The sequence below is a fragment of the Lissotriton helveticus genome, chromosome 9, assembly GCF_964261635.1.
Source record: "Lissotriton helveticus chromosome 9, aLisHel1.1, whole genome shotgun sequence".
NCBI lineage: Eukaryota > Metazoa > Chordata > Amphibia > Caudata > Salamandridae > Lissotriton > Lissotriton helveticus.
In genome coordinates this window covers 1118179225-1118195187 of record NC_136070.1, presented here as the reverse complement: position 1 = coordinate 1118195187, position 15963 = coordinate 1118179225, and the positions used below count along the sequence as shown (strand labels likewise).

Below are 15963 nucleotides of genomic sequence, written 5' to 3'. Positions count from 1 at the left end.
TATCAAAGTCTAAATTTTTTAAATCTAGATTGCTGAAAAAGGGTGTCTATTGTTAAATTGTAAAGCTTAAACTTAAATGCCTATAAGCCTCAATTTTTTATACTCAACAAGTCGGTGTTCAGGGCCACAGCATTAAATGACATTTAAAACTGAGCAATGAACACAAATCCCATTTCTTTGCATACATGGATGTCAGATGATTTTCAGATTGATGTCGGGAAAGAAAAAGGTTCCTGAGCTCTGGAGCATTATCTTATTTCTAAAGACAATCGTAATTTTTATTTTATTTTTTAAACACAAACATGAAAGTTGCTTTGTTGCAGAAATGCACACTAAGCCATTCTAGCCTTAATTTGTTGATGAGGCATGTTAGTCTTCACTTCATTCCTTCAAGTATTAACCAGAAGTTCAACATGAATATTAAACATTACAAACCAATGTCCATAAATTCTGGAGAAAAAAAACTAACTTCCCCACCCACCAAACTCTCATGCTTGAGCATAGGCTCTGAGCAGGTCTAGTTTTTGTCATCAACGGTTTATTTTTAGGATCCTGGAAGTTAGAGGACAGATCTCTTGGGTGGTGTGTTAAAAACAGGACTCAAACTCCACCACAAATCTTCTAGAGGGACTTTTGGATGTTCTAGAATAGATCACTAAAATATGCACGAATATATTTGTCTTCAGTTTCAGCACAACTTTACCTTTTTCTTTTTATTTGTGGTCTATTCATCCTTCAAAAATAAAACACAAAAAATATATAAACCCAAATTAACAAAAAATAACTGTGTATTATTGCCACCATTCTCTACATGACAAAGCACCATGGTGGTCTTATATTTTTTTCAAATAAAATATACCAAGAAACCGCTTTAAAGAAATGTGTACAGTCTAAAAGATCCTAACATTTATGCTTAATGTCGTTTGATAACTTTAGCTGCATAGTTAAATGGTTTAGTTCTCCTAAAATAAAAAAAGTCATCTCAAATATGCTGGCTTCTATTTTGTATGGTCACACCAAGCAAGACTATTCAGTTACTCATGAGAACATATATATACATACACATCGGGGTAATAAAAACTACCTAAGCACTTACTCTGGGTCTGTGTCCAGTGTTGCGGCGTGTGGCACCAGAAACAGCGCGAGCCGGCGATTTTGGATTTACTGCATACATACACATATATACATACATACACACACATACATATACACACATACATATACACATAAACACATCTACATACATATACACATATATTTATTTTTAAATCGGGAACCTTGCCTATGCAGCAAACCACCATACAGCAGTAGCTGCCTTTGAAAATGACAATCAGCAATCTGGATCTTTCTTCAACAGTTAATGCGTTTCACTATTATCTCTCCATACGAAAATGCAGTGCTTAAAAAAAGTACCAGCCGCTTCCGAAAGGATTAATTCTAGAACAAACAGAAGATGGATAGCAACAGTGTGATGCAAGCACTCCTTCGGCGTACTAATATCGATGATACATTCTTCCATCCAGTGATTTATTATATGTGCATCGCCGAGCAGTAACTAAAAAGAAACAAATAGCTTGCTGTTAACCTAAACCCATTTTCAGGTAACAAATGTGTCTGATCTGTACCCATCAAATAATGCCTTTAATGCCCTTAAACATCAGTGAATGAAGAATGCACATCTCAATGTGTCCTCTGAAGGGTGACCCCCACTGCATAAGGACAAAATTCCCGTTCTTGCTTCTTCTTGAAATAGGAGGCATAAGTAGCATACTTACCATGATGTACGACGCCCTTCAAACCATGGATAATGGGCTCCAGAGCTGGGTTGTCCCTCTGACTGACCTGCATGTAAAGGACAGATGATTGGTTAAATCTTTTTTGGCATCAGACAGAACACTCAGTTTAATCATTCCAAAGCAGAGACACAAAAATTATGATCATCAAAATACTAGGCCCTGCAGTAACCATAAGCACACGGGTATTTTACGAAGCAGAAGTAGTAACTAACAATATTCACTTCTCTCAGACTTACATTTTTTCTCACACCTTGGACTTCATTAACTTTGAAAAAACATAGGTACACAGAAGGTTTATATGGAAATGTTACAGGAGTTGACCTTCAGCTGGAAATGTTACAGGAGTGCACCTTCAAGACAAATTCTGAACAGGGCATAATCACCGCTGTCAAATTGTTTTCAAACTAAAACCACTCTCATCGTCATTTTCACACTCCAAGAACTTTTGGTTTCTATTTATTTGCAGTATTTGATCTGGCACGGCTCCCCATCCTATATAAAGTTTTCAGATTTTTTTCCCCCCTGTTTAAGGTATTTTATTGGTTTACATATAAGGAGGCAAATAGGTATATACAATAGCATATATCATAGCGACAAAAAAGGACGTTTGAGGTAATCATGCCAAGCATATAGTATACAAATGATATGCCTAGTGATGTAGGTGAGCCATATAAAAACATGAGGTAAAATCAGTCATAGGCGAGAACAATAATGTACGTATTACCAATATGAGAATCCAATGGATCTGTAAACTCATATGATTATCCTCTCAGTCTAAGAAGCAGAAATGAGAGTATCAAACGGATGTAATTTGTACGTTTAGTAACTCTCGTGTGTATAGTACAAAGCAACGAGAATCATACAGAAGTATTGACCTTATTCATACGAAAAACATGAGAAAACTGGGATAGAGAGAGGGGGAGAATGAGGTGAGTTGGATATCGGGAGCCTGGGCATGAATGAAGGATCAGACTCAAGGTCCAGGTAGAGGATGGGCTAACAACCTGTTTATACCTAATTCTATGTATCCATCTCAGGTACGCCATACAGCTCTAGAGATTAGAATTTGGATTGGAGGCTATAAGCCACTCTGAGGTATGACATCTATGCCCAATCATGTGTGACGAGAGAGGTGATTAAATTATTTCCATTCAAATAGGATGACCTTCACTGCTTCGTCAGAAGGTCTAACAAAGCCATTTTATTGGCGTTGAGATTCAAATTAGTTACCGAAGCCCAGGTGCCAAGAGTTATTACAAGGAAGCTTAGTGTTATGGGTATGTTAAAAATATCTGCTAGCTGGTTCAGAATATGGTGTCAGTAGGATTCTAGGAGTTTACATTAAAAAAACATATGTTGGTGAGAACCTTGTTGTATGTTGCAATTCCAGCATTTGTCATTCTCCCGCTGGTTCAATTTATGCAACCTGACCGGGGTCCAGTGCAGAAGATTTATTGTAAAGAACTCAGATTGTATGAGAGATGGAGCAATTTTATTACAAAGCCCAAGTTATCCAATTTTCTGTCAATTGTCATCAGTGATGGTGTCAGAAACACATCTATGTTAAAATGGTTGGCCCATTTCACACTACTAACGAGGTTTGTATAAAGTGTTCGTCAGATAAAAATGTGTACATTTGTGGCAATATGACCAGAGTATTGCCATAATGCCAATTGGGATGGTTCAGACAAGTGTTTGGTGAGATTAAGTTTTGAAAGTATTACTTTAATCTTTAGGAAGCTGTAAAAGTCTAAGTTAGAGATGTTATATATTCTGGCCAGGGCAGAGAAGGAGATCAGATCACTGTTGTGATCATATAGATCCGTAATTAGCCAAATGCACTTGAAGGCCCACTTCAGAAAAACATTTTAATTGTAAAAGAAGCTTTTCAAATATGAAGGTCTGAGTCAAAAGCATGTGGGCTTGAAACCACATTGGCAAAACCAGGATTAGAGAAATGATGAGGAACATGTAGACAGTACAAGACAGCAGAGTAAAAAAATGTTACCTCTTACAGATTTATACTTTTAAGCCAAGGCAACAAAGTGAAATCCCCTGAATTGCAGGATTTTATTTTTTGACCAAGCATCAAATCGAGGATTAAAACCAGGTTTCTATGGGCCAATATCAGCACCTTAGTCTTTCAAGTATATTCCCCGTACATAACATCGGCAAAATATTAACCTTGTTTAAGCAAATAAAATTATTCCATAATCAATGCCAGAAGAGCCCAACCTGTAGACAGGAATTTCAACACACTGAAGTCACAATTGCACTATTACATAATTCCAGTATAGAGGCCTTCAAACTGGACAGACGTAAAATCATACAAAAAGAAAACTCACTTGCGACTTCACTTTATAGCTCCTGATAACTTCAATAAGTGCACTAGTCTGGAAGAGCTGTATTGCAGGCACAGCTGATAAGACTATTATAAATGAACCCTAGGTTGCAATTTTATGGTCTTCATAAAGTTCTTAAGCTGGTGGTTAGGTTGCAAAATTTAGCACAATATCAGAAATGTCAACAGCATTATGTACATGGGGCCTGATTTACAGTTTTGCGGACAATTACAATATCACAAACATGACGGATATCTTCTCAAACTTCTTGAAAGTGCCATAGGATATAATTGACTTGAAAGAAGGCAGGCGGGATAAAAGTCATGTTTGTAATGGAGTAACCTGTACGCCAAACTCTAAATCAAGCTAATAATCTTGACTCCAAGGACAATCCTAAAAAATATAGGTTAGACCCTACACACGGTATAACAAAGCACTAAAATACCAGGTTGGAATTAAAACGGAAACATACACAGTAGAATCATAGCGTTAGAAACATGGCTAATCAAGGTGACTACTAAGGCGAATGCCAATGGAAAACATTCTGAAATATGGCTTATATTTTTATCATGAATTTGGCAAAGGACTGTGGCTGAAACAGAAATTATAAGGGCTTGGCTGGCTCACAAAGGGGCTGACCAAGCTTATTTAATTATTAAATATGCTGATGATTCCTTAAGGGCATGCTGGAGGCTTAGGGTGTCTAATGAAGTTAACATTAGGTATAGCTTCGCAGGAGATTTTAGTCCAGTCTATATGTTCTTGTTCATCAACATCTACAACACAGGAAAAGGCAGAGTGCTTCTTTCATTTTAAAAAATATAGACCATTGCTCACCTGGCTGAGATGACAAAAGTCATACCGATATCAAAATGGAAATGTCAGGAGCACTGTTGGCATTGATCACAAAACGCTTGGCACACATGGGGCCTCTCATCTACTCCCACACAGAAAAAGGTGCTATAGTTTTAATATTTGAAGGAACAGTTCTTGACGTTACTATGTGGGGTATGGTTTTTTCTCAGATCTAGAAGGGATCGCATCCAAGGTCATAGCATCAAATCGTACACAAGAAGTGGTCCTTGTCAAATAATGCAGGCAAACCAGACATGCCTCAGTGGCTGCTGCAAAGGGCAGAAATACTTCTCCGAATTCATCAGGTTTATGGGTTTTTTGCTGAGCTTTGTAGATTTTTGAAAGCATTAGCCTACCTGACTCTATACACCATGTATTAACAATAACATAGTATGTCAACTTTACTACGAATAATACAGCACACAGTTTTTACCATGCAGGTAAGTGCAGCACTGCCTATTTAAATATTTAAATGGTACCTCTACTACGCAGGTAAGGCTTTTTTTATGATATATATATATATATATTATATCTCCAAATTGTAATCACGTTTCGACGAACAGAACAATGTCCAGGCCACTTGTTGCAATAAAGCGTGTTTATTCAATAACGCTTCACTCAGAGGAGTGAAGCGTTATTGAATAAACACGCTATATTGCAACAAGTGGCCTGGACATTGTTCTGTTCGTCGAAACCGGATTACAATTTGGTGGATTTATCCGGACTCGCAACCCCGCCCGGGCCCACTGCTGCAAGTAGTAGGGGTTCACTGTGACCTTTGAAGTTTATATATATATATATATATATATATATATATATATATATATATATATATATATATATATATATTCACTGAAAAAACCATAGGTTATAGACCATATATAGTTAGGGATTAGCATTTAAAAAACCTTATTTTACTCACACAAAACCATTGAAATTCCATATATAGTTAGTTGCACTAACTATATATCGCGCACCCGCAATCCACTGCTGATGATGTCACATATTACATCATTCATGACATGGTCAGTGACATCACTGATGACATCACTGATGACATCTCAAATGACATCACTGATGACATCATCCAGTGACTGTGTGTTTCTGTAAAGTTTAAATATGTTTTACATATTGAAGAATGAGTAGATGTATAAGTGTCTGGATGAATGATTTAGTAGGTGCGTGACTGACTGTATGAGTGAGTGATTAAATGTGTCTCACTGAGTGCATGGGTTAGTGACTAAACTGTCTCAATTTGTGCATCATTATGTCTGTTGTTCTGTAAACTGCTGCATGTGTTGGTCAGTAGCTATATGAGTAACTATATGGGTTATTGATTGATTGCCCAAGTATTTGTATGGGAGACTGAGTGTGTGTGGCTGGGAGGTGTGTGACTCTGTGCAGATCAATGTGTACTTGTATCAATGATTGTATAAGAGAGTAAGTATGTGTTAGTATATGTTTCAAAATGTAAGGTGCTCTATGTTTAACTGTATAGATTAGAAAATGGAAGTGTGATTGATTATTTACAGGACTGACTAGGTGTGTGAGTAACTCCATGGATGAGTGACAGAGTGTGAGAGTCTGTATAGGTGTATGAGTGCATATGATAGTGTTGTAAAGATGAGTGATTGTATGTATGAATGATTGTATGGGTAAATGAGTGAATGTGTGTGTAAACATAGGAATCACTGAGTGCGTATGTAGTAACTAGTATTGGTGTGTCAATGGTTTCAAAAATTATACTCTGTATTTAACACTGGGTGTAACAGAGATTATATTAAAGTGTGAGGAGATGCATTGTATTGTCACATGAATGATATCATCAGTGATGTGGTCATTGATGTCAAATGAGATGTCATCAGTGATGTCATCAGTGATGTCATTAGAGATGTTATCAGTGATGTCATCAGTGATGTCATCAGAGATGTCATCAGTGATGTCATCAGTGATGTCATCAGTGATGTCATCAGAGATGTCATCAGTGATGTCATCAGTGATGTCATTTGAGATGTCATCAGTGATGTCATCAGTGATGTCACTGACCATGTCATGAATGATGTAATATGTGACATGATCAGCAGTGGATTGCGGGTGCGCGATATATAGTTAGTACAACTAACTATATATGGAATTTCAATGGTTTTGTGTGAGTAAAATAAGGTTTTTTAAATGCTAATTCCTAACTATATATGGTCTATAACCTATGGTTTTTTCAGTGAATTTTCAAGGTTTTTTAAATGCTAATTCCTAACTATATATGGTCTATAACCTATGGTTTTTTCAGTGAATTTCAATGGTTTTTTAATAGCAAATATCATAAGCTGTCGAATGTCAAGTACGTGGTAAGAAAAAACATTTTCGTGTTTATGCACACTTATCTGCTTTGAATGCTGCCCCCCCCCTCATTTCTATTAGGAGTACTCTCTCTTTGCAGATAGTGAAAGGTAGTTAACGCAGGCCTTTGCCCCCGTTGTAATCCGTCGTGCCTGCTTCTCTCTCCATTTGATTGATTGATTGTTATCCAAGCATTTACTGTTTTAGAATTGGTTCTCTTTGGTTCATTCTCTATTTAAAAACAAGCACAGAGTCGCAATACTCTGTTTAATCTTTGCAGATAGCGAAAAATCGTGTAAAAAAACAAAAGGAATCGAGCAAAATCATTAGGCCACTAATGGGATCTCTTTTTGACCTCGCTAAAATAGAAACATTAGGAACAACCCCTCATGACAAACACGAAACTAGTGAGATGAACTGAACTCCACACCATGATGGCTGCAATACAGCTCGGCTCCGCCACCCACCCCGCCCAAAATAACGATAAACTCTATGCAAATATTACAAATATATACAACACACCAGCAAAGTAACAGGGTAAAACATTTTATTAAACAACTATTTACATAACTATTTTATACTTTTACTTCTGGTCGGGAGCGGCTAGCATTATTGCTCGTGGAATGGCCACGACGGAGCTACGAAATGGTGGTGCTCTCATGCTAACGCCAGCTTCAGTCTGAAACATCCAGAAACACTGTAGACTACCAATTCGATCAGTTCCGGTAGCGCCCCAACGTGACCCGGTAGAGAAGAACTAGCCCTCCCCTCTTTGACTGATGGTTCTTGTTGCCTGTCCCTTCTGTTGTCATTTAACAGAACTATTTAGCCTGCTGAAAGGGGTTGTGTTCCGACCGCTGGTTGGTGGAGACATTTTGACTATATTCTGGACCTGCGTTGTCGCGTAATGCGTCATATGACGCGCCGCGTTAGCGCATCCGGAAGTGATCCGGGGCGCGACGCGCAGCGCGTAACGTAAGCATAACAGGTCATGTGACTTGTTAATAAAACTTTTCATTGGTTCATTTTACTTTTCTTATTCTAATGATGAAAGGCTTGGTCATATGACCTAAAAATTACGCTTTTTATTACTTTCGAACATTATTTTTTCTTAAATATATGTTATAATGTTCCAGGCTAATGTACTTTCCCGGAAAATTTACAACTGTCCTGCAAGTAAAATATATTCCTTTTTCGAGAAAAAGGGCGTTTCTTCGTCCCATGACGGAGCCGTTGATCAAAAGAGGGTCGGCCTGCTGTCTTAGTCGCCGATACGCCTGAATATGAGATTATCGATCACTTTATGTTGCAGGAGTAGAAAACACAACAGCCCTTGACCATTTATCTTTACTGCGTTCCTGCGTATTATACCTTTTACCCTTCATGTAATTGGTCTGCTTTATTTCACTTGCCTTTTACTGATTCTAAAACAGTGACTATTATTAAAAACTTTACCAATGTATATACTACTACCATGTTTTCTTTTAAAAACCTTTATTGTGAAAATGTCATTATACAAATACGGGCCTATAACCACGTGGGCCGGCCACGGAGCAAACTGTAATCGTATATGATGAGTAGACATTTACACTGTAGAGGAACGTAACGGGCGGGCCATTAGGTTGCAAGAACTAAGGTGTCTAACAGTTGCGGAATCAGTGGACGTACATTTTATAATTAAAATACGACAGGGCCAGTTACAATAAAATTATCTAGATATACATTTGCGAGCAAGTACCATGGGTGACGTTAATTCGAACTTTCAATAGTACAGTAATCAATAACACATCAGAACTTAATATCAATAGGGATATCGAAATATTCAATCTATTCTCGTCCCCGCCCGCCATGTGCTTCAAAACTGCATACGTATCTCGTGATATCAAGGTTGTGCAACCAGTACACAACAAGGAGTTACGAGTCCCATTTATTCCGCCGCCATTTTGGGCGAGGACGGGCAGGTCCAGGATATAGTCAAAATGTCTCTACCAACCATCGACTATGATGATGTTCATATGCTGTATTTATTAGAGTAACACTCATCTGTCCACATGAAATTAATTTGCCACAATCTAAACATGTCATTTTAATCTTTCCAAAGTTCTTCTAAATATTTGGGACCGTTTCCCTGGCCTCTGATGCTGTCAGTGCCACTTCTTTGATGAATGTACTGGCAGGTCGGGGGTTCTCCTCCAAATCTCTCTTATGCAGCACTATAATTAATCGGTGCCACCTCTCCATATGACGATGCATGGTATAGTTACCATAACTATATTTTTTTTCGGTTCCTCTGGAGAGTACATCATGGCAGATGAAGCGTGTAACGTACCGGGCATTTACCTTTTTTTGCATGTAGAGGAAAGGAAAAAAAATTCGAGCGTCCGAGTTCTAAGGTGTCCCAGGGCCATTTTAGTGGACCAGGCCCAAATCCAAAGAACAGGCCGCCATTTTGAGAGTCCTGTTGCAGCCGCCTGTCGCTGTAGCATCAAGAGCGGCCGAAACTCAGCTGAATGGCAACTGAAACGGTAAAGGGGCGCCCCACTACAGCAGACGAGCCTCCACCTAGGAAGGCCCGTTCACGACGCCTCCCCCCCCCCCCCCTTCGGGCACCCCACGCCGTTATTCGGAGCAGGATTGTAGGATGGCCACACCAGTACGGCAACTTGCTAGACACCACCTCGGTGCCTACCGAATCTCAGCGCCTTGTGGTGTCTTCTATTCTGAAAACATTGTTGTGCTGCCTTCGACCTATTCGCCGCAAGTGCGCACGCAACTCAGCTGCATAGCTTGCTAGACACCACCTCGGTGCTAACCGAATCTCAGCGCCTTGTGGTGTCTTCTATTCAGAAAATATTGTTGCGCTGCCTTTGGCCCCGTTCGCACATCGGTCCGCTACTGCCGCCATCTCACAGGCCAACGGGGCGCCCCACGCCGACTTTCAGCATTGTAGGATGGCCACACCAGTGCGGCAACTTGCTAGACAACACCTCGGTGCCATCCGGATCTTGGCATCTCAGCGCCTTGTGGTGTCTTCTATTCAGAAAATATTGTTGCGCTGCCTTTGGCCCCATTCGCACATCGGTCCGCTACAGCCGCCATCTCACAGGCCAACGGGGCGCCCCACGCCGACTTTCAGCATTTTAGGATGGCCACACCAGTGCGACAACTTGCTGGACACCACGTCGGTGCCATCCGGATCTTAGCGCGTTGTGCTGCCTTCGGCCTATTCGCACATCGGTCCGCTACTGACGCCGCCTCACGTGCCAACGGATTTTCTACGCTTTTTATACCCTATGCCGCATAACAGGTCATGTGACTTGTTTATAAAACTTTTCATTGGTTCATTTTACTTTTGGTTTCCTAATGATGGAAGGCTTGATCATATGACCTAAAAATAACACTTTTCATTGGATGAAAACTTTTTTTTTTTCCCAAACGATGAAAGCCCCACCTTGTTTCTGGATGTTTCAGACTGAAGCTGGCGTCAGCATGAAAGCACCACCATCTCGTGGCTCCGTCGTGGTCATTCCGCGAGCAATCATGGCAGCCGCTCCCCACCGGAAGCCTGCAGGAGTCGGGGGCCCCCAAGACTTTTGTAGAATCCTCAAGGCGGAGGGGACGCTTTCGAGAATGGGGTCCAAGACCTAGCAGACAAGCGTCCGATTTCCAAGGTGTCCCAGGGCCATTTCAGTGGACCAGGCCCAAAAAGGAAAGAGCCTGCCGCCATTTTGAGAGTCCTGTGACAGCCGCCTATCGCTGCACCGCAAGAGTGGGCGCAACTCAGCTGAATTGCGGATTTTGACACAGTGGACCAAAAGCGGACGGAATGGCAACTGAAACGGTAAAGGGGTGCCCCACTACAGCAGACGAGGCTCCACCTGGGGAGGCCCGTTCACGCCGCCTCCCCCCCCCCCCCCCGGGGCGCCCCACGCCGTTATTCGGAGGGCGGCAACTTACTGGACATCACCTTGGTGCCATCCACATTTCAGCGCGTTCTGCTGCCTTGGAACTATTCGCACAACAGACCGCTACTGACGACCCACCCCCCGGGACGCCCCACGCCGGATACCCAAATCAGTGCGGCACCCAGGCAACATCACCTGGGTGCCGTCCAGAAATCTGGACGTTGTGCTGCCTTGGGACTATTCGCACAACCGACCGCTACTGACCATTGTTCCTTCTTTTTCCCTAAAAATGTTTAAATGTTTTTACTGTTTTTGTTTTGTTGTATATATTTATAAGTTATTAAAGTTTTATAATCCTACTACTTTGTTGGAGTGCTATATATTTTTAATGTGACACATAATTGTAAAAACTTTGATGTACAAAGAGTCATCCCTGGAATCTTCCGCTTCAGGCTCGGTCCCCTCCCCAATCACAATACAGGATGGTTTTCAGATAGTAGGAACGTGTGTGGTGTGACGGATCTCATCGGGTGTGGGCCTTGATCTACTATAACTCCTTTGAAAAGGGGTGATTCTTTACAGCTGGGGCCATAAACTACATCTGCAAGGCTAGCTGATAGCCTGGGACCGGCCTGGACAATCGGACACAGAGGAAGAGGAGTGTCAGAGGGTGCGGTAGTGAATAGGGCGAAAGGGAGGTGTCGGGCGGGCACAGGGTGTGATTCTCAGGGAAGAGCAGCGCAGATGGGGGGAGGTTTATTGCCCATGCATAAGACAGAGAGCGGGGGTGACCAGTGCCTGGGGGAGATGCTTGCGAGGGTGGGGAGCCATGCTAAGGATCGACAGCGTACAGAGAGTGGGTCTGGTCAAGGCATCTAAAATGGCTGCCGTGCACGACAAAAGTGTGGCATTTGAAAAAAGGCAAGATGGCGCAGAATGTTTTTCAACACTTCCTGATTTCCTTCGAATCGAACGTTAACAGACGTTGGGGCATATTACCAAAGTTAAGCGATATTTATCCCTAACGATGCTTAGCAACGAATTTTTTACCGCTAAGCATCGTCAGAAATTATCGCAGATAAACCTTGCTATTATCAAGGTTTATCGCAAATGCGATAAAAAACGGCCGCAATGCATTAATATCGCTGAAAAGTCCGCGATATTCATGCATTACCGAGCTAATGCTCTTAGCCATGTTATCCACCTCCCATTGGATAACATGGCTAAGAACTGCTCAGGGCAGGTGTTACTTTTTGGAGATATTCGCGCTTAGCGCGAATATCTCCAAAAGTTGGTAATAGGAGATAGCGATGTTAGCGACTGTTTCCAGTCGCTAACATCTTGGAATGCCCACTTTGCATGCCATTAGTGATAAATATCACTGACATGCAAAGTGGGGCCCAAGATGGTCGCTATCTCCTACTAGCGGTCGCTAACTGGTGTTAGCGACAGCTAGGTAATACGGAGATAATTTTATCTCCGCTTTCTTGGCTTTTAAAGCCAAAAAAGCGGAGATAAACCCCCTTGATAATATGCCCCGTTATCTCTCCCACACTACCGGTCCCCCTGGGCTTAAACGCCGAGATGGTAGGGACTGCATCCCGTGGAGACAGGCCGAGACGTCACTCAGCAGAAAAAAAAGTTTTAAAAAAGTCTATAAACATACAATAAGTTGAAAGTCAATCATTCTTCTTTCCTTGTAGTACGCTCCCCAGTCCGCTTCCCGTTACGCTAACCGGGCGCACCCCACGCAAAAAAATGATTTTTTTTTTGTTTTTGCCCCGCGGAAACCTTTTAAAGCCTCCACATCAAACCTATGGGGTCAGGGAGGATCTACTATGCCCCCTTATGGTCATTTGCCCCTTCGCTTTGGCCTCCTCTTGTCTCTCGATCCTACCGAGAGACAAGATGGCGGCCGCTACGGACTGTTTGGAATGTTTACAGACGCCGGAGAACCAATCAGCTTCGCTTCACAAAGCTCCGTAACGCGAAAAGTACGCGAAGTGGAGCGCTGCCCGGAGCGCTGTTACAGATATATATCTTTTTTTGAACGTTAATTTCTCAAAATCCACTGGAGCACATATATTGAGACCTAGCAAAGGCACATCGGGCTACCAGTCCCTACAATTTTGCCAAGTTTCGTGCAAATCCATTCAGCCGTTCGATTATTATTATTTATTTATTTTTTGCCCCGCGGGGCCCTTTTAAAACCTCCACATCAAACCTAGGGGGTCAGGGAGGATCTACTATGCCCCCTTATGGTCATTTGCCCCTTCGCTTTGGCCTCCTCTTGTCTCTCGATCCTACCGAGAGACAAGATGGCGGCCGCTACGGACTGTTTGGAATGTTTACAGACGCCGGAGAACCAATCAGCTTCGCTTCACAAAGCTCCGTAACGCGAAAAGTACGCAAACTGGAGCGCTGCCCGGTCCGCTGTTACAGATATATATCTTTTTTTGAACGTTAATTTCTCAAAATCCACTGGAGCACATATATTGAGACCTAGCAAAGGCACATCGGGCTACCAGTCCCTACAATTTTGCCAAGTTTCGTGCAAATCCATTCAGCCGTTCGGGCTAAAAGTGAGGCCAACCGCCCTATGGAAATTAACATTGGAAAAACGCGTTTTGGGACCCCCCTTTTTTCTCGGCCCCCCTTGATGAACCCCCCCCCAAATTTTCAGGGGCTGCTCAGAAACAAAATGTGCCATTTTCCTGAAAATTTCAGCCAATTCCGTCCACAAACACCAAAGTTAATAGACATAGAATTTTCAAAAATCCCATAGAGAAAAAATTCTAACTATATATACCTACTGGCGACCGCCAGTAGGTAATATATATATATATATATATATATATATATATATATATATATATATATATATATATATATATATATATATATATATATATATATATATATATATATATATATACACATGTATATCTAAATTAAATACCTATAAATATGTACAAATGTTTTTATGTAATGATACATATACAAGTGTAAATATCTATTTAAAAATCACATGTGAAATAAAGGTTTTAGGGGTGGGTAAAGTTAATGGGTAATAAATGGTTTCTAGCTTTCAGGGGCGGATAAAGCGTAGTAAGGGTTTGTTAGGTTTAAGGGATGTAAAGGGTGGTAAAGTGTTTTAAAGGTTCAGATGTGGGAAGGAGTATGTGGAAGGTGTATTGCATGAGTAGCAGTAAATGCTGTTTAGGGCAGTGGTCTTCAAACTTTAATGCCATGCCTCCCAGAGTATTAAAAAAATCATTAGGGCCCCCCCAGACATTTTCACTATTTACTCTATTAAATTGGCAATATTAAAAATGTCTAGAGTTATTTAAAGATTGCAGTTAAGTTCTGTTAAAACTTTTAAAAATGCAATCAAATACATAATTGCCAAATCCACTATTCTGATAAGCTATGCCTTACTAAGGTCCCTTACCCTTCTAAGCATACTACCAGCAAGATATAAATGGCAAAAGATGATCGTGATGACCCATTACAGAGTGACTTACTGCCGCTCATTTGCTTTCAGCTTAAAAAAAGCACTTATTAGTATGATGCTTCTTTTGGCCAGAGCTTGTCCCCCTACCCCTCTCCCCCCGGATCAGTTAAGGCCCGCCCCAAAGTTTGGAGACACTTGTTTCACGGTTTAAAAATGGATTCGGCAAAGCGAGTAGTAATGTGTTTTTGGGTTTCCAGGGAAAGAAAGGGGTAAATTAGTAGCGAGGTATTTTTTTAAGGGTATTAGTCAAATGAGTAGGTGGAATGTCTCATTGCGCCTTTGAATTTGGCAACTCTGCATTACTCTTGTAACGCGGAACTCCAGCCTCAATTCTGCCAATCAACACGTGGCAGGATTTTTCTCCCACAATGTTCCAGAAATGAAAGCACATAAGCGAGATTTGGCGTCCCCTAGCAAGATTTTCCAAATTGGGCCTTGGCTGTCAGAGGGTTAACTTCAGATATCGGTTTTACTAGCAGAGCGTTCAAGCATAGGCTATACATAATGCCATCCACACACAGCTAGAAAAGAGAACGTTTTTTGCCAGTTTTGCAGCAAAGTCTTTAAGCATGGGATTAGCTAGTGCCATCCATGCAGAGCTGAAAAGTTGCAAAAACGCCTTTTACCACTACAGGCACAGTATTGCAACTTTAGAGTGGTAAAATACCAGACCAGCCAACCTGGAATAAATTAAAAGTCCCCGACACATGTATTTTGCTCTTAAAAGAGCTCTTCATGGATACATAGCTTTGTCCAGACACAAGTGAGCACCCGGTATAATTCAAAGCAATACCCTTTCAGGCATATAGTGCTGTATAAATGATTCAAAAAAATAAAGTACGGAACTCTAGGTAGTTCCCATGTTTTAGGTGGAGATCAGCACCCTTATATGGAGCACTCTACACTTAGAATGCTCACCTCAAATGCCTGTTTGTTACAGTTTAGTGAGCACTCAAAGAAATAGGATTTGTGGGACGCATAGGGAGCTCGTTTGTGCAGATTTTATAGTTTCACAATAATCCACAGTTTAACATATAGCCCAATACAGTTAAGTTCCCATTCCCCAGTACAATTCAGACACATCCATAATGCAAGGCTAGAGACCTTGCCTCTAGGACCCAGAAATGAATACATACTTTGCACGTACAGATTTTTAAAACTCTATGGTTATTCTATAGTAAAGGATATGACATCCTGTGCCAATGAAAGGCTTC

General features: G+C 41.1%; 1 protein-coding gene across 6 annotated transcripts in view; it reads right to left on the bottom strand.

The window, feature by feature from the left end:
- Positions 1-15963, bottom strand: part of PTPRG (protein tyrosine phosphatase receptor type G) — a 1220925-nt gene that overhangs the window by 612930 nt on the left and 592032 nt on the right. For all 6 annotated transcript variants that reach the window (XM_078661520.1, XM_078661521.1, XM_078661522.1 and 3 more), the window contains exon 6: positions 1776-1842. In XM_078661520.1, the coding sequence (XP_078517646.1) occupies positions 1776-1842 (67 nt within the window). The remainder of the gene's footprint in view (positions 1-1775; positions 1843-15963) is intronic.